Source organism: Haliotis asinina, chromosome 3, assembly GCF_037392515.1.
Source record: "Haliotis asinina isolate JCU_RB_2024 chromosome 3, JCU_Hal_asi_v2, whole genome shotgun sequence".
In the NCBI taxonomy this organism is placed as follows: domain Eukaryota; kingdom Metazoa; phylum Mollusca; class Gastropoda; order Lepetellida; family Haliotidae; genus Haliotis; species Haliotis asinina.
In genome coordinates, this window is record NC_090282.1 from 76,864,059 (window position 1) to 76,882,951 (window position 18,893).

The 18,893-nt window shown below is 39.3% G+C and overlaps 1 protein-coding gene across 1 annotated transcript; it reads right to left on the reverse strand.

The window, feature by feature from the left end:
• Positions 1 to 6,267: 6,267 nt before the first annotated feature.
• Positions 6,268 to 18,491, reverse strand: LOC137277087 (uncharacterized). Its single transcript, XM_067808748.1, has 18 exons — positions 18,194 to 18,491; positions 16,890 to 17,041; positions 16,308 to 16,403; positions 15,337 to 15,493; positions 14,766 to 14,811; positions 14,438 to 14,593; positions 14,233 to 14,288; positions 13,905 to 14,042; positions 13,312 to 13,483; positions 11,994 to 12,104; positions 11,542 to 11,757; positions 11,019 to 11,235; positions 10,446 to 10,675; positions 9,250 to 9,340; positions 8,207 to 8,335; positions 7,340 to 7,435; positions 6,956 to 7,135; positions 6,268 to 6,460 (listed from the first exon to the last, which is right to left on the reverse strand). The coding sequence occupies exons 1-18, from the start codon at positions 18,373 to 18,375 to the stop codon at positions 6,339 to 6,341; spliced, it is 2,547 nt and encodes an 848-aa protein (XP_067664849.1). The 5' UTR covers positions 18,376 to 18,491; the 3' UTR covers positions 6,268 to 6,338.
• Positions 18,492 to 18,893: the final 402 nt, after the last annotated feature.

Below are 18,893 nucleotides of genomic sequence, written 5' to 3' on the forward strand. Positions count from 1 at the left end.
AATTAATAATAAAGTTTTATTTAACTGTCTAAAGGATGTTGGAATAACTGGCAAATTCCATAATACCTTAGTGTGCATGTATTCGAAATTGGTAGCTTGTGTTAGGACTTCAAATGGTCTCACTGATACTTTCGGGTGTAATCAAGTCACCCGTCAAGGTTGCATTTTGAGTCCCCAATTATTCATTATCTTTATCAACAAACTTTTTCAGTTTTAGAACGTTTTGGAGGAAAAGGTGTTACTATCAATGTTAATGCTGATAATCTCTTTGCATTAATGTTTGCTGATGATGCCTCAGGAGTTGACACTGCTCTTCATTTGCAGAAGAGGCTAAATGCACTGGAGCTATTCTGCAGGCATACTGGTCTGAAGATTAAAACAAAGATTATTGTTTCGAAATTTAAGACATTATGAAAACTGGTTCTTTGAGGGTAAACAAACTGAAGTTGTATCATAGGTATCTTGGCATAGTCTTTACTCCTAGGCTATCATGGACTAAGGTTCATCATTGTCTCCTCTCTCAAGGTAATAAAGCACCTACAATTCATTTTCAGCTCAGGATCTCTTCACGTTGTTCGATTCTGTCATTAAGCCTATACTGTACTATAGATCTGAAGTTTGGGGAACATCGTATTGTACAGTTATTGAAGGCCTTCAAATTACGATTTGCAGACAATACCTCAAAGTTGGCAGAGGTTCTAGGGGAATGTGGCAGGCCTCCATTACAATATAATTATATGTCTAGAGCGGTTAAATATTGGTGTAGGTTAATTCAGTTAGAATCACAACGACTCCCATTTCAGTGCTATGATATGTTGAAATCTCTTGTTGATTCAGGTAGGTGAGTGAGTGAGTGAGTAAATATTTAACGTCACATCGGCAAAACCCAAATATTGATAGATTCTCTTTGTAAAGTGTTTACTAGCATTCTAACATCTAGGCTACAGAAGTGGTATGAGAGTAATAATACAATTAGAGAGTACCAGGCCGGATTTAGAGCTGATCCTATTTTTTCATTTACTGATGTGGTACAAAAGTATACTCAAAGAAAGGGAAGGATGTATTGTGATTTTATAGATTTTGCAAAAGCATTTGATGCAATAATTATTAATCGTACAGTTTTATTTGAAAGGATGTTGGAATACCCGGCAAATTTCACAATAAATAAGTGTCCATGTATTTGAAATTGGAAGCTTGTGTTAGGACTTCAAATGGTCTCGCTGATACTGTGTTATGGATCTGAAGTTTGGGGAACGTCATACTGTAAAATCATCATCGAAGGCCTTCAGATTAAGATTTGCAGACAATACCTCAGAATTGGCAGAAATGTAAGTGGTAGTATGGTTCTAGGAGAATGTGGCAGGCCTCCATTACAATATAATTATATGTCTGGAGCGGTTAAATATTGGTGTAGGTTAATTCAGTTAGAATCACAACGACTCCCATTTCAGTGTTATGATATGTTGAAATCTCTTGATGATTCAGGTAGGACTACATGGGCTACAAATATATCTTATTTACATTTGGTTTTGGGTTTGCACGGCTCTCACAGGATGCCGGTGATAGCAAGGCATTTCTGCTGCAGTCTAAACTTCGGCTTTCTGATACTCTCAAACAATCATGGTCTGCCACTGTTTATACCCTTTCAGATTCATTTGCCTACAAACATTTGAAATCATTACCGCATGCAGAAAGCTATCTATCATTATCAGTGTCTCCTTATATTTTAAATCCTCTCTAACAAAGTGTGGATATAGCAATTTTGGGTTAGGTATAGAGTTAGGAGGATGTAATGGCATACCAATGACTGACAGAGTCTGTTTGCACTGTAAATTAGATAATGTGAACTGTATTGAAGATGAAACACATGTCCTTTTTGATTGTAAATTATATAATGAATTATATATTCTATATGCTAGAAATAGGTTAACTCCATTTTTGTATGGTAATGTCGGCAAACAAAACTTAATTCACATTCTTAACCGTAAAGACAAACATGTCATCATTATACATGTTTGTAAATTTTCGAAATACATACATGAAACTAGAGCTGCAACTCTGAAAACATAAATCCTGTCACTTTTAAGTGCGCTTTCTTCAACTAATTTGTTTTGTATTATGGGCCTCTGGCTTTTATACTGACTACAATATCTGTCTGTCTGTCCGTCTGTCTGTCAATACTTCGATGAGTTAATATTTTAGATTTGTGACCCAATACTTTACATTTGTGATCCAATAGTATTTTGTTGTATTAGAAATGTGTATTGTCAATCATTGTAACCTTATTTATTCAATATACAGCTGAATATTATCGACTTGTCTGCGTCACAGTTTGTTTGTTTAAAAGGGACTCACAAGCCTTTTATCGAAGCAATTTCTGAACCTTAACAATGTGGCAAGCACAAAGGATGAAACTCACTAGAACTGCCTTCTCTGAAAATGCACCCTTGCGCGGGTTTTCTTCATTACAGTTTGGTTTTACACCGCACTCACCGGTACTCCAGCTATATGGAGGTGGTCTGTAAAATAATCTAGTCTGGACCAGACAATCCAGTGATCAACAGCGTGAGTAGCGATTTGCACAACTGGCATTCAGTGACGTGTCAAGCAAGTCAGCGAGTGTTAGTCGTCTCTTACAAGAAGCATGGGTTTCTGAAGTAAGCGAGCGAGTTTGGTTTGACGTCGCAATATTCCAGAAACAACACGATTAAGGACATCAGATCTCCGATCACATTGTACATTGCCAGAATCGCGGTTCCAGGATTCCCTGAAGATGCGAAGACATAAATGTTCACAATTTGGATATAAACGGTATGGTGTCCTCCGATCACATTGTATATTGCCAGAACCACGGTTCCAAGGCTCTCAGAAGCGCAGAAGATATAAATATTCACAGTTTGAATATATCGGGTACAGTGTCCCCCGATCACATTGTACATTGGTAGAACCGCGGTTCAAGCATAGTAACGCAGTCCGATGATATGGTGTTTAGCAAAGAAAGGCGCTGTAAAAAGCTATGATATTTCAAAGATTGCAACTTCTTTGTTATATTACAATGCCTACAATGATCTGATGAAAAGAAGAGTACAAAGCAATTCAGCCATTATTGGTATCTTATCCTACCAGCTATTCACATTCTGTTCCACTTCTTCAATAGTTGGCTTCCTTCTATTAGTACTGCGATTACCATTATTTATTACTGTTGTTGTCATTGTTGTTATCAGCAGTATAAGAATCTATAACGGAAAGTCAGCGGTATAAAGAATCTATACCGGGACGTAATCTAATATAGATGTTGTGATCCATAAAGTCTTATATCTTTCTTATTCTTCATCAACGTCTAAAAAGCCAACCAGATCGAATGAGTGAGTATGGTTTTAGGCCGCTTTCAGCAATATTCTATTGTATTGTACCCATGTAGAGAATCGAACCCGGGTCTAAAGCGTGAAGAACGGACGCTTTAATGATTAAACTACCCTACCATCCCCTCAAACAGATCGAAAATTGCTATGGGAAAATATTCCCGAATGACATTGGGTAAAACTGCAACTCAGCGTTTTAATCTGGTCTTCCAAATAGAGGAATATTCATGTTTAAATATATAAGAAAAGGGGTTTTATCAGTTCTGTGGATACGATACAAAGATGTGTCAGATGACGAAACGTCAAAACACACTGCTGGATGTAGACAATAATGGACAGATTCTCTACCTCTACCTCTCTACCTCTGTCTCCAGGGCCACGCCCTCTGGCAGGTGCGTGTTCCGTATGCGGTTCCCGAAGTGGAAAGAGCTAGTTTTTGACCATTTGACGGGTCACCTGAGGCTACCTGAGGCAGTCAGTGTTTTTCCTCATTACACATCGTCATTCTTTTAAAGGTTTCTATATCAGGATTACAGTACAATTTCCAAGGTCTCTGAAATGCTATGAGAAGATTTCACAGCTGAGGGAAGAATGCCGTCGATATCGTGTCTTAGATAAGGTGTCGACCTTGTTTTTGACATTTTGATAGCGGAAAATCGTTCAGTATTGACGTGTAACACGACATCTGGTGCGATCGCGATAAGTTGAAGTGTTACCATGGCTGGCAATATGGAGGCGAGTGAGTCAACGTCTTTCCTGATTATCAATCGACTGCTAGGACTGAAGCACTGAGCCATGTTTCAAATCTATACTGAAAACAAACTTATAGTGATTACATATATGTTGTCAGTTGTAATTTGTATTTGCATTCTGCTGGCGCTGTAACATTGAACAATCCATTCCGTTTCCTTTGCGTCATCTCTGGAAATTTCATCGATGCGTGACATGATCAATTGATTGTTATCACCAACCACACGCTGATTCGAGCACCACTCAGACAATTTATGAAATACCTATTAATTATACATTATGATTAATTATACACACTGAATGGCAAATGTGTCAATATTTTTCACAGATTAACTGAATGCTTTAACAAGTTTAAAGACACAGTGCAAGACGTTAGAGTGAATGAGTGGGGGAGTTTACATTTACACTGCACTCAGCAATATTCTAGCTGTGTGGCGGCGGTCTGTAAATAATCGAGTCTGGACCAGACAATTCTGTGACCAACAACATGATCATCGATCTCCGCAGTTGGGATCCGATGACATGTGTCAGTCAGCGAGCCTGACCACCAGATCCCGTTATTCGCTTCTTACGACATGCAAAGTCGCCTTTTATGGCAAGCATGGGTTGCTGAAGGCCTATTCAACCCCGGGACCTTCACGGGTCGCAAGACATTGACTTCCTTTTACTTTTTATCATATCATTTCAGTCACTAGGTGAATCCATTAAACGCCAAAGCGTTCGGCATATGACCTGAAGTAAATGGACCAATTTGTCAGCCATTTTGTAAAATATGTGATACATCGGACATGTTGTACATTACCTAAGTGGAAATGCCACTCATTTTATAGACTGACTATGACACATACACAGGATATGATAAGCATATATGAGACTATAAACAAATCAGAAGGATTGTCACAAGGGCATAGCAGGCACGAACAGCTTAAAAAGATCAATTGGTCCGGGTTGCAAAATCAGCAGAATGTTCGTATCGTCATCGATCACTTCCGTATCTTGTAAGTAGCTAGCCCTTTCCTGGCAGGTATTGAAATCTTGTGGCAGATCAGGCCTACGCCTTGCTTGGAATGCAAGCTCGAGACAAGCTCCAGAATACCCAGATTCAAGACTAAAACACATCCACCTGATGTATTGACCACCTGACAAGAAGGATCATGTCTCATATCAGAGCCCACCACTCTCGTTCCCTTCTTAGTCGTTAATATATGACAATCAATTCTGGAGGACGGGGGTTTGATTATTGTGGAGACTCTTTATGGCAGAATTTAAGCGTTTGCCTTTGCAGATATTTACTTATGGGATGATCCTCAAGACTCATGATGATAGCGAGAAATTGGACTGTTGTTGGACTGAATCTGAAATTTGAGGTAGATTTTGTTGATGGCAATGGGAGTAAACCAGGAGAAGGTCTTCTAAAAAACCACTGTAAACATATAGTATGTAGAACAGATCTAGAACAGCAATGCAACCGACTCCTTCGCCTGGATGAAGTTAGCTGGTCTCAAATGTTAAACAGGGGGCCCTCGATTTGCTGCATATCTTAAAAGACATGATGGCATGATTTCTACTGTTGTCCTAATCATGCCTGTGGCTTTGTCTCCGAGGTTCATCTATAGTACGACCCTGAACATGTCTAGGGCGTCATGAAAATGGTAGCTTTAAACGTCTTTGGAATAGGCCCATATACAACCTCACACCCAACACACCTGGTCTTGTCCGTTTATACAATACAATGAATGTATTTATGTTATTGAATGTTCTGTCCCTTTTAACAGCCAGATGACTGGCAAGATGCAAGCATGATAAATGTGTTCAGATGTCTCATTTGCATCCCAAGCACACTGTCACCAGGTTTCCAACTGTTCTCGGTGCCCTTGGTTTGGTAGCTTTGGTTCTCTTGGCGCAGGTCAGGAAGATGTTCGGGTTCTCCACCGGGAGCACAGTCCACCTGACACTCTAAATAATGCAGAAAGCTGCAGTAGTGGGGAGTCTATATATTCTCCAGAATTTCTTGGTGGGTTCAATTAAGCAGCGTTTTCTGTGAGATGTCACAACAGATTACCTGTCTGGCTGTGCCAGGATCACCCGAATCTCTCTTCTGCATACTATCTTTAATCCGTTAAAAAGTAATAATGCTTAATATAAAAACAAAGTATTGTCAGCATGTAAACTATAACTTTTATTGATCTTTTGAAAGTATATCACATATTTATATAGGCACAGGCTCTAACCGACGATCTCTCCACTTCCGCCATTAAGCGAACAGCACGTGGCTACAGCCAACACCCCTTCTTCGCCAGTAAACTTATCTTCTCCATTCACGGCAATACACTGGTCTCCATTAGCCCCTAGAAAACAGAGAGATAGCATGACACATGAAACGACTTAGTATATATAGAGACTAGTTGAAATACATTTATTTTCCAAACATCTTTGACAATCTTTACCCATAAACATCGGAATATCAGTACTTCTTCACAACAATCGTTATTCACTATTATCCATCTGGAATTTACGGTTCACCGATGCCTTGATTGTATGGTTCGTCTAGAGGTCAACGGGAGTCAGGCAAACTGGCTTCCATATTTGGGCACAGTTGTGCTGGACATGCTTACCATTCACACCTGGTGTCACCTCAGATTTTCAGTAATCCATTCACCTCATCTATCTTTCTTTTCCTCACAAAACGGAAATTGTTTCTGAGGTTGGCCAAAATTGGGATTTTTCTTTTGCACGTCCTGGAGTGTATTATCCTTTCTGTGGAGCTGTTTTAAGACATATTGTGCACTCAGTGTTACATTTAGGGCAGTCAACACGAAATATTCAAAGGCAAATGTAATTACCTCCTACATATGCTCCCGCTGACTTTCCATAGTTGGCTCGGACGCTGCATCCCAGGAGCTTCGTGCCAGCACCACAAGAGACATTAGCCTTCTCTCCCTTGTTGAGGCCACTCGGTTTGGACACCACCGTCTTGCAGGTCAATTTGGGGGCAGTACAGCAAGCAGCATAAGACCACGTACCTAGAATTGAGTTTATTTCTTTTGCTGGACACGTCTTGCATTGATGTCAACCCAAAAACTTTACTGTATTTTCTAACAAAATATTATGTCTGTTGAAAGAATGTGCATTTAAAAAAGAACGAAATTTCAGGTTTCTATAAATATTCAAGGGTCCTAAACTAAGTTTTAATTTTATAGTAACTATTTCAATACTGTTATACTGACCAACAGTAGTGCCTTCATTAGAGGCAATACATCCCTTCTGATTGGTCGACGGGAACGATCCTATCATCTCGGAGTCCCATGTCCAGGCCGTGCAGCCTGAATTGGAAGAAGAAACAAATGGTTAATACCAGTACCATTTAGAATAAGTTTATTAAATAAAAGATTGAGTTCCGTTGATTTCAAGGCTGGGGACCGGAGTAATTGTTTGACTTCTCCGGACTTCGAAACATCCGATTCGACTTTATTCCTATCAGCTCTGACTCCTGTATGGGTTCTTTCCTGTGTCTCAACAGAACGAGTAAAGATGTCAAATTATTATGATGATACTTAGCCTAGTTACAACATCATAACAAACATCATTCTCATTCACACTTTTGAACTGAACGTTTATCTGTTACTTTGATATTTTATGTGCCTACATGTCATTCGTAAATGTTATGTACTATACTCACCGACAGAAAGCGATGCCATTCTTTGTACATACAAGGCGATGCCGTTCTTTCATGCTTCCAGAGTTGTCAAACATCACATACGGTGCTGGCAGATTTGCCGTTCACTAATTCTGTCTACTCACCTGTTATTCACCAATTCTGTCAACTCGCCTTTTAGTTACTAATTCTGTCAACTCACCTGTGCCATTCACTAATTCTGTCTCACCTGTGTCATTCAGTAATTCAGTCAACTCACCTGTGTCATTCACTAATGCTGTCAACTCGCCACAGTCCTTCACCGATTCCCTCAACTCATCTGTGTCATGCACTAATTCTATCAACTCATCTGTGTCATGCACTAATTCTGTCAACTGATCTGTGTCATTCACTAATTCTGTCAACTGACCTGTGTCATTTACTAATTCTGTCAACTCACCAGTGGCAATTTCACCATTCATACATGTTGTTTCTACTCTTGCATCACGCGACTTATCAGATGGCCCTGAGCTTCTGTATGCACACTGCATGTTCTTCGACTTACAGCATCGGACAACTGCTTGAACACCTGGATGAGGAGATTCAACATAATGAGAATGAAATATGAATATGTCAATGTATCCCTTCTGAAACCGTTTTGACAAGAAAATGCCACACGACAGTCGACCTAGACCAAAGAAAGACTGTATATATAATGGATGTCAATCGGCATAATGGCAAATGTGGAAAGTAGCAAACACACAGTTTCGATTATTTTTCTTAATGCCTCGATTTCTTTCAAATAGCCCAAATTCCAATAGCCAGACATTGACACCACGCGTTTTTGACTGTCCAGATAGGCACGGCAACCAACAAAAACGAGAAAACCTCTTCAGTAATAATAGTGATGATAACAGTAGACTAATGCACAATTCGAACTATGTGTTTAGGAATAATTATGAAATAGTGATGATTCCGCCGGTGTACACTTACTAATTAGCGCTTCCTGATCTACTGATCAGTGGTCACAAACATAAGAAATGGCAAGTCAAGTGTTTGTCTAAGGAAACACGAGACCACATGATAAAAGTCCAAATAGGGAATAGCACTGGATGTCATTTTAGTGAACAGGGCGTATAATTCGAAGATTGTCTTTTGCTTTGAAAGACCATCTTTGGTTTTGAATGTTATGATGAAAATGCTATAGACTAGGGCGACGAGGGTCTGTGTCCAACAACCCATGCATGTCATAAGAGGAGAGTAATGGGATCAGGTTGTCAGGCTCGCTAACTCGGATTATGCATGGCATTGTATCACAATTTTGTAGATTGATGCTCATGATGTTCATTAGACTGTCTGGTTCATATTCAATTACATGTTCGTACAGACCACGTGCTGGAATATGGGAATGCAGCGTTTAAAAAAACAACAACAACAATCAAACAACCCAAAAGGCCTACTTTTCAGCATGTGTCCTATGGCGTGTTTTGAGTTTATGCTCACCTTGCTTTGACCTCCAACCATTTACTGATTTGCAAGCCACCCGACCATTGTTAACCTCGATTGTCTCCCCATCCCGGTACCACTCTCCGTCCTGAAGAAAACCACAGGCTATTCTTGTAGAAGATCGTTTCATTACCTTTTGCAATTTCACCTTTGAATTATAGACAGAGCTGGGAAAACAAGAAGACACAGTCATCAATATCGCCCGCATTACCTCCAATTCCAGTCACACTTATTGCCATGGAAACGCGAAAAATATTTGATTAAGAATACCCAAACTTCCAAAAGGCAGTAATACACCAGATATGTCTCTGTGCTAAGTTGGATGAAAAAATATTGAATGGTTCTAGAGTTCTGCTCCGGAAAAGATAAATGTGCACGGATGGACGGACGCGGTGCATTTTCATACCGCCCGCAAAACACGTTGCGGGAGATAATGAATACGACAGACGCTAATCTGACTCTCTTTTTGAAATATCACAGTCACAGTGAGGCGAATGAGTGTGGTTTTACGCCACTTTCAGCATTAATGCGCCTTAACCATAATACTACCCCACCGTCCCTTTTTCTTGGTATAAGAGAACTTGTAGTTGTGTCATCTTTTTATGAAGATACATATTGTGATTAAATAATGGCATTTATTGATTTCATGTTTCTGGTTCTAATCTTTGTACATCGCTAAACACACATACTTCATTTGAAGGAAAAAATAATACCTGCCGTAACAAAAGTCTCATTAACCTAATCAGACACTGACCTACTTTTCAACCGATCTGAATTGGTCTCAAAAATCGGACTGGTTATTGCACCAAGTTGTGCAATAGGCATGAACTCAGTCAACAAGATACGAGACTGTTGTGTAATCAATGTTTTGACTTGATTTGTTCCTACTAAGACGTGTTATAGACTACATGCAGAATATGTGTTTAAACAGTTTACAACCGTAGTGAAATCAAAAAGTAGTTAGAATGAAGAATTCTGAAACTACTTGATTAGCCGGTGCTATTTACCAACCAACCAATCAACCAGAAAACATACCAACCAGCTAGTCAATCAACCACCTTACTAACCAGCCAGTCAACCAACCAACCAACCAGCTAACCTGCCAGACAACCAACCTGTGAGTGAGGTTGGTTTGATGCTACATAAATAAGTGCTACAGTCATATTATGAACTTAACGTTGCAATTATAGTACCTTATGATAGCCCGAGCAGCTAGTCATAACTTCATCATTCTGACAGAAAGCAAATGCAGGCTTGTCATCCCCCACTGCTGACAACTGAGACAAGCGGGTCACACACTGGAGGTCGTTGTTATTCGCATTTGATGACATTCTACCAACAATATGTTCGTTGGTATGGGAGACTTGAACAACTTGATTGATCTGCTCAAATGGATCAATGGTTGTTGGGAGTGTCACTTGATCTGAAAATTTCAGGACTTTATCATTTTTGTTGTTTGTCATTTAGAAGTTTGTGTGATGAATAACGGAAGCAGATCTATGGATATGCAACCTGCTTGATAACGGTGTTAGTAACTACATAACACCATCGATAATATTAATAATTAATAATATTTGCAACCAACGACTTTATCAATTGTCCCGCTCATAACAAAAACTGACCATTCGTCTTGCAAAAGTGTAGTATTTTCTGGATAAAAATCCTGTCTCTCAAGGTCTAGGAGCTTGGTGGTTAGGGGTAGACATCGAAGAATAACATTGTGGATGACATTGTCTGAAATATCAATACTGATAGCAATATCTTACGTCCATCGCCACTGATATCCAGTTTAAGTGTTGTATCTGCTTTCCCCAGGTGGAATTCCTGGTACATGATGGGCTTCCCCTTGTAATACACAACGACGTCATAGTCTCCATGGAAACCGTTCACAGTGAAGGAGGATCCATCGGAGAGTTTTTTAGTTACATGGGTTGACCATTCCTTCTGGACTAGATCAAAGTAACGTTGACCAGCAGCGTTCACCTGCAAGAATACCCTTTTACTCCGAATATTTCATCTAATTCTTGTCCAGTATTAATTGGATCATGTTATGAGTGAGTGAGCAAGTCGGTAAGCGGACATATATTTTGTGTTGAGACATATATTTTGTGGTATCTGGTTTTGATGTTTCATCAGAGGACGTGTTCCTTAATCAACAACATCTTATATATCCCACTAAATCCGGCCTGGTTTTACTCGTATATTCCCGTCCCCGTATACCCGTGTATCCAATATTTAGTAAAATTGCAGCTTAAAAATATATTAGAAGACCGAGTTAATTATGCTCACATAGAAGTTGTATCCATTGATAAGAGCGGCGTAAGGGCTTTTCATTTGATGATCCCAAAAGCCCCAGAATATAACGCCCTCCACTGACGGATGGCTGAAGTAGGTTCTGAGAGCCCAATCATACCAGTCAGCCCGGATGTTCTCATCATGGTGCACGAGATCCATCTCAGTGATCCACAGCGGTAGTCCTACAGACCCCAGTTTGTCCAGACGTCTCTGAAATATCACGTTGCCAACAGATATATATCGTTGTCGTCAACGTTTTAATGACGTAACATAAACTAAGACACTTGTTTATTTTTGAAATGCCACTGGTACTTAAAAGTACGTTTACATAGTTGGTGGATGTGCAAAATACCATTTATATGTATTAATGGTACCTGGCAATGTTATGGTTATTTTTACGCAGTAGATCATTGACAGTAATATAGACGTTAGCTAGACTAGCCTACTTTCAGAAGCGTGGGATCTGGAGGCGTGTAGTCTCTGAAGTGACTCTGAAGGCCAAGACCTCCCAAACCAACGTTGGCCTTTTTGAACTCTTTTGCTTGATCGACGTAAGCCTGGAAATATGCATATCATCACTTACACACAATCCACACTCTATTTGACGCAACATGCAAAACAGTGGTGGGAAGTGTAATAATAATAACAATATGAATCAATGAAAGTCCAGTATGACACCAAGTGCTCGGGACAAGACGAACAATGTCACAGTTCCCTCACACATTGTGCATTAGAATATTAACAGCAAAATATATAACATTAGATACTCGAACACGATTACAGTGTAGAGGATACTGGATGTACAGGACTGATAGAGTACATATGATGAAGCTAAAGAAACGTATGATGAAGACAAATTAAGGGAAATGTAAAAATGTATTCCATTCATTTGGAAATGTTGCATCTGTATGGATACACATTACTTTTTCCCATATGCATTGACATGCGCTTGTTGTATGCCTGCAAAATGTAATATCCCCTACGTATTCTTAATGGTGCATATGCTTTTGGTGGGGAAATTTTGTTGACAGTGGGGTGGTTCAAAGACATTCCATGTAAAGTCCTTGCGTTAGAGTGTTAGTGTTAGAGTGTAAGGGTAGTATCAGTAAACATAATATATCAAGAATAGACACATCACGTCTATTTCTAACTTTGTATATTTCACTACACAGAAACAAAGTAAGTGTTGCCTTCTTATGATTGGTTTGACTTGCTTTCCGTGGTGATCTGTGGTAACTGTCCTTCAAAGACTGCCTATGAGACGTCTCTGTTTTCAATCTGTCTGTCCAGTCATATCATTGCGAATAACATAGTAAACACATCACAGCAACAAAATAAACAACAGCATCGACAAATAAAAAAAAGAAAAAAAAAGAAAGAAAAAAAGAAAAAAAACACAATTTCTACTCTTTCAGGTCAACTGTCTCCAATTTTTAGGGGAAGCCCCCAAACTACACAAGGTCTACAAGCACAAATACAGGAACCGATCCTGCGAGACTAGTGTTTCGCAATTTATGTTCGCAGTTTATGTCTCCAAAGTTGACACATTATGAAAATTGCCTCAGCTAGGTCCCAGACACTAATTTCCATTTTCCTTTGGTTTGTTGATAACAATGATATAACAGTAGTTTCTGCATGATTCATGACGACCCATTTGACGATGTAGGTAAATGTTTACATATTGGCGTTTACATATTGGCGTTGTTGCTATGGTGACGTGAATGGTACCGTGTAGCCTACAGTTATTATGTATTGTCAGCATACATCAGTGACGGCTCCCACTGCGACAACATCGTAGTCGTTGAGGAAGAGCGTGGGCACCGGATCCGCCTTGTGTACCATATCGTAGATCTTCTCCGAGTACAGGGGATCACCTGTCTTCTCTTCATACAACTGTCCGTGAAGAAGTTCGTTGTTTACGTCCCAATGGTCTAGTCTAAAGTCACAAATGAGAGTTCAGTTTTACGATTTTTTTTCTGAATATTCCTGTAACATCAAGGTTGGGAACACCAGAAATGGGCTTCACACATTGGACTCATATGGGGAATCGAACCTTGGCCTTCGCCATGGCAAGTGAACGTTTTCTCCTCTAGTTTACCCTATCGCCCTCACAAATGACGTTACACTTTCAAATGTATTTTTTTATTCTTCTGTCGCTAACTATTAATCAACATTAAATAGATGTGATCGTCTCTTTTCACCTCACATAACTGACGATGGTATATACTGATTGATTTCGCCTATTAATCATACATAGACGAGCATGTATAACTGGCTTCATATGATCATTACATATTTAATTATACCGTAAATATATATTCTAACCACGATCGTGGCGAATGATGCAGTTTACTTACGTCCCCTTTGTGATGCCAGTCATAAATTTGACTCTCTCGGCAATGGCTGCTTTCAGCATCGTCCCGTTCAAGGCTTCAACCCAACTGGGTGAGTGACCTGGAACTCCCCAGAACATATTGTGTCCTCGAACCTTCATGCTGAAAAACATCAACACCCCAAGAACTCTCCCATAAATATTCATGCTGAAAAACACCACCTGTTATAACTTACCTGAAAAACACAGCCAATACATAATGGTAAAATATCACTTATGTTGTATTTTTGAATTACATTAAACAGATCCAGAGTTTATCTGCAATCGCCGGTCCGCATCTGTAAGCCACGTACCCATGTTGTTTAAGCACCTTCACAGCATTTGTAGTAGCTGTGTAGTCCGGGTGGTCCTGCAGAAGACGGGTACCTACTATAACATATTTTTAAAACTTGCATACATATTTGTAACGGTAATTTTCGGAGAATTACTTTGTACACAGCAAACTAATGATCCTAAGAATGGACAGTAATGTTATAAGAAGGCATGAATAGTATATACCTTGGTACCTCTGTTATACTTCCACTTGAATGACCCAGCTGTCGCCCAGTTAAACATGTCATACACAAAGTTTTGATATTGCTTGTACCCAGAGTTGGTCATGTAGTTCTCGTTTATCACTGATCCAAATCCAAAGAGGTGACTTTTGTGGTCAATCTGTAAATCAGAAAAGTACATTAAAGACATTCAATTCTTGGTTTTTTTTTTTAATTTCGATATTTTATGACAAAACAGAAAGCTGTCCACTTATATTACACTTCATCGAAATAGAGTATATTCTGGGGGGTTGTTTTATTTATACAATATGAACAGAATTATAATATCTAACCTTAATTTCAATATCAGCTGGAGTGAATGAAGATGAATGTGTCACTCTGTAACATACAATCATCCATGAACGTCTTACACTCATGTTTGTTCAAGGTACGTAAACATAACACAAGGGACATGTGTTATATTGTAACCCACAATATATACTGCATATTTGTCTTCCCATACATGCCATATTAAAAATAATAATTCGGTGTAGGTCCTTGATTAATCATTTACAATAATATATACATATCACACATTTCTAAATATATAACCTTCATGGAAACGTCATTTTACTGAGGTCACTCGACGAGATTCGACCCCTTTTCAACAGTATGTCATGCTTTATTTCGAATTTATTTATAGCAATATGATTAACTCTTACAAGACATGTAACTTGCAAAAATTAATATCCATAAGCATAAGTCGTTTCGCTTTTATATTCCATAAATGTGGGGAGTGTTGTATGACAAAACGGCTTTCAAGTGGACTATTGCAAGGGTTCTTCCTGGTTCGTGTATGTCTGGAGCCGAGGTTCACATACAATAATGTATAACTAACAGGTAGTTGGCCTTAGACAGCCTTACTGGACATTGATGTTGTTTTTCCTAATCTTCTGTATTCTGGCATCAGCTTCAGCCTTCCACGTCATGTCCTCGTCCACTGTCTGGAGAGAAACGTCGTCAGCGATGAAGTCGATTCCTGCATCCGGGCCTTGGAAGTACAGGTTCGCCCTGCTGAAGTCTGGTGGTGAATGAAAATAGTATTTTGTTACAGCATGACCTGTACTCAAGTGTATGTCAATGGAATCTTTAAAGTGGACACTTTAGCACAGTTCAAGGTTATGTTTTGAATTTGTCCTTGGGAGAGAAATGCTGATTGGAATTACCGACGTCTTCTTGGGAGTGAAACCGAATTACATAACAGTGGATTGCATTGATAGAATCGATATCAAAATTACAAATACAGCTTCATGTAATATATGTGTTTGGACACACCTCTTAAATGCACAATGTCTTGTGATCGGTGTGTTGACTGGAAATTAATTGTCCAATCAACAAAACATGAAAATATGATAATTCAGACTGACACTAGTAGATATTGCTCGCCAACAGTGGTCAGATGAACTAATTATGTGTGATCAGAATGTAGAGCAGCAGCACAACCATGGTACCCGTATGCCCGCACAGTCGCACCCAAGTGGACATACACTTATGGGGCTTAGACTTGGCGTGCAAATGTGATACCTTGTAAGTGATGAATCACCCTCAACAATTTAGTGGAAAAGGATAGTGCTGAATGTTTGTATCAGTCTGCTTGTTGTCGTTTAACGCAGCCCTTGGCAATATTCCAGCTCTATGGCGGTATTCTTGGAAACAATCTAGCCTAGACCAGACTATCAAGTGATGAACATCATGTAGCATGGATCTACACATATGAGATGCGATGACATCTGTCAAACATGTCAGCAGATCTGACCGCCAGATCACATCAGTCACCTGTAGTCAAATTCTAACAAGGATCGACAAGGGTGAACATTTGCATCAGGTAAACTTACTTTTCAAAGGAACGGTGAAATCCCCGTCAAGACTGAACCACCCATTGAGAGACTGAACAAATGGGCGTCGAGCGATGTTGTAATAAGCCGTTTTACCTTTATATGGCAAAACAGTCACTTGGTTAGGACATTTAGCATCGGCACTTTTATAAATTACAGAAATAAACTCTATTTTATTCTTCCAACACGTATTGGGTATATGATTCATTAGTTAGATGCAGAGGCAGATCTATAGACAGAGTCTCAGAGGCTCTGGTTTTCGCTTACCTCTAACGTCAATTATTCTTTGAATAAGCCTCAAAACCGACTGGAATTATGGGGCTCAAAACATGTAGACAAAAACAGAAGAAAAAGGAAAAGGAAAAGTGAATGTTAGATTGCAGCTTTGAATAGTGTGTGACGTCAAATTGTAGAGTGTTATATCGGAAGATAGCTCTACACCATCCTGGCCTTGGAAGCGTTAAGAGGCACTCACAACCAATAGGTATAATGAAGACTGACCAAGACGAATCAGGGATTATATCCTTGCACAACCCTTTCAATACTTGAACTGAGACAGTTTTTTCAAACTGCAGTACCTACCGTCATCAGTCCATGTATATGCTATGGTAATCTTGATGGTCTGGAACAATGTTCCTGGGTGATCATTCAGCTGTTTAACACTGGAAGTAAAGGAATAGCGGCCACCAGGCTGCAGCTGGACCTCCTGAGCAGGACCTTGGTAAGTCTTTGTTCTGAAACGCATATTAATCGATTTTTACTCAACAGATATATGAGATTAAACGACCCCTACAGAATTTCTTGCATAATAATGATCTTGGGATATAGTAGTATGAATATTTAGTACCGTAATGTGGCATCACTGTTTGCTTTACATTGCAATGCATATGAACCTCCAACCTGTCTGATTTGAACCCAACGACATATCTTTTACATCGTGTTGTGAAAGTTATTAAGGTGTCCGACAGGAAACAATTGTGGTTTTCTTTATCAAAAAAGGGATTTTCGACAAGCTTATGACTACTGTAATTAATAGCAACATCCCAGACTTGATTATTTTCCCATACGGATGCAGTTGTGTATGATCCCCATTCAGCTGAGACTGATAATGTGATATCCCCTTGAGATTGATATCCAATGATCGAGTGGAAAAATACCAGTACCCTGAGAGTGTAATAGTTGCCTGGATATGTGCGATATTTAAACATTGCATAACGATGGCTATTAAGTGCCCATATCCATTTCCGCCAAGGAGAACAATGGTATTTTTAGCACAGCTGATGTGACTAATGGATCATTTCACAACCATTTTGAGACAAGTGTAGCATATCGCCAAAGACAACTTACATAATAAGCAGAGCCACAGAATAATATTCTTTGTTTTTTTGTCTCGATCCTTTGCTGTGTGTTTTTGTCTAAACATTCAAGATCACTGGGAGCTCATTAAGACCATAGCTTTTTTCATGCGTGTGTGCGTGCGATCAAATGACCTCGTGCAAATGTCTCCTCGTGTGATCCACATACCATGTTCTTCCGTTCCAAATACTGAACCTTATCGTGAATATGATAACACAATCGAGTTTCGTCACAGAGTGACCATGACATATTTACCTATCGCAATTTACATTTAACTTAAAAAACAAACAAAAAACAACATTCAAGTAGTTTCCCAGTGATTTTACAAAATCAGTAAAATAATAATAATTCTTCTAACCGGTGTATGTGTAGAACGGGACGTTTTGTCACCACATTCTATTGTTATATATATGATAAATAATTATTGTTTCGGATTAAAGTGACCATTAATTCGTGTGTGAGGGCGATATGATATACAGATTTCCTAATGTCAGATAAAACCGATTACCTCTGTGTCAATATTTAATTACCTTCCGGTGACTTTGACAGCACGAGTGCCACCATGGACATCATCAGTGATGCTAACGATGTTGAAACCCCATCCATTCCAGTTGCCTGACAGATTTGGACTCTCAAACCCTGGGTTTTTGAGCACCTCGACTCCAGATGAAATCTGGACAAGAAGTAGAATCAGAGCACCGCCTAGAATCATGGCTGCAGCCCAACAGGTGTGCAGTCTGATCAAACATCCATACACATATATATCCCTTGCTTATCTCCTTCGCAGACGTTGTAATCCCTTATCAAGGCACAATGACACATGTCTACACTGACGTCCAGATCGTCTAAGGGCGGCATTTAACACATATAATTTTTATGTTGACAAATATCTACGTACATGGACTAGAATGTACCTGTCTGTGAAAGTGTCATGGCATAATTTTTATTCGATCACTTTCTAGGAAACGTGTGGGAGCTGTGCCAGTTTACTCTTGTCAGTAGGAAACGCACAGTAATGTAATCTAAAGTCCAAAATCAACCTCGGTGGTTGTGTTGGTTAGATTGCCAATTTTGTGTGCTTGTACCTATTTCATGGATGCGACGCAACCACAAAGAGTGCTAGAATCTGTACTTTGAAATAACAAATAAACATCTTTTAAATTTTACCAAATCGTTTCTTTATCATTTTTCTCAAGCCAATAGAACGAGAGTTGTCAGGTATGTAACCTT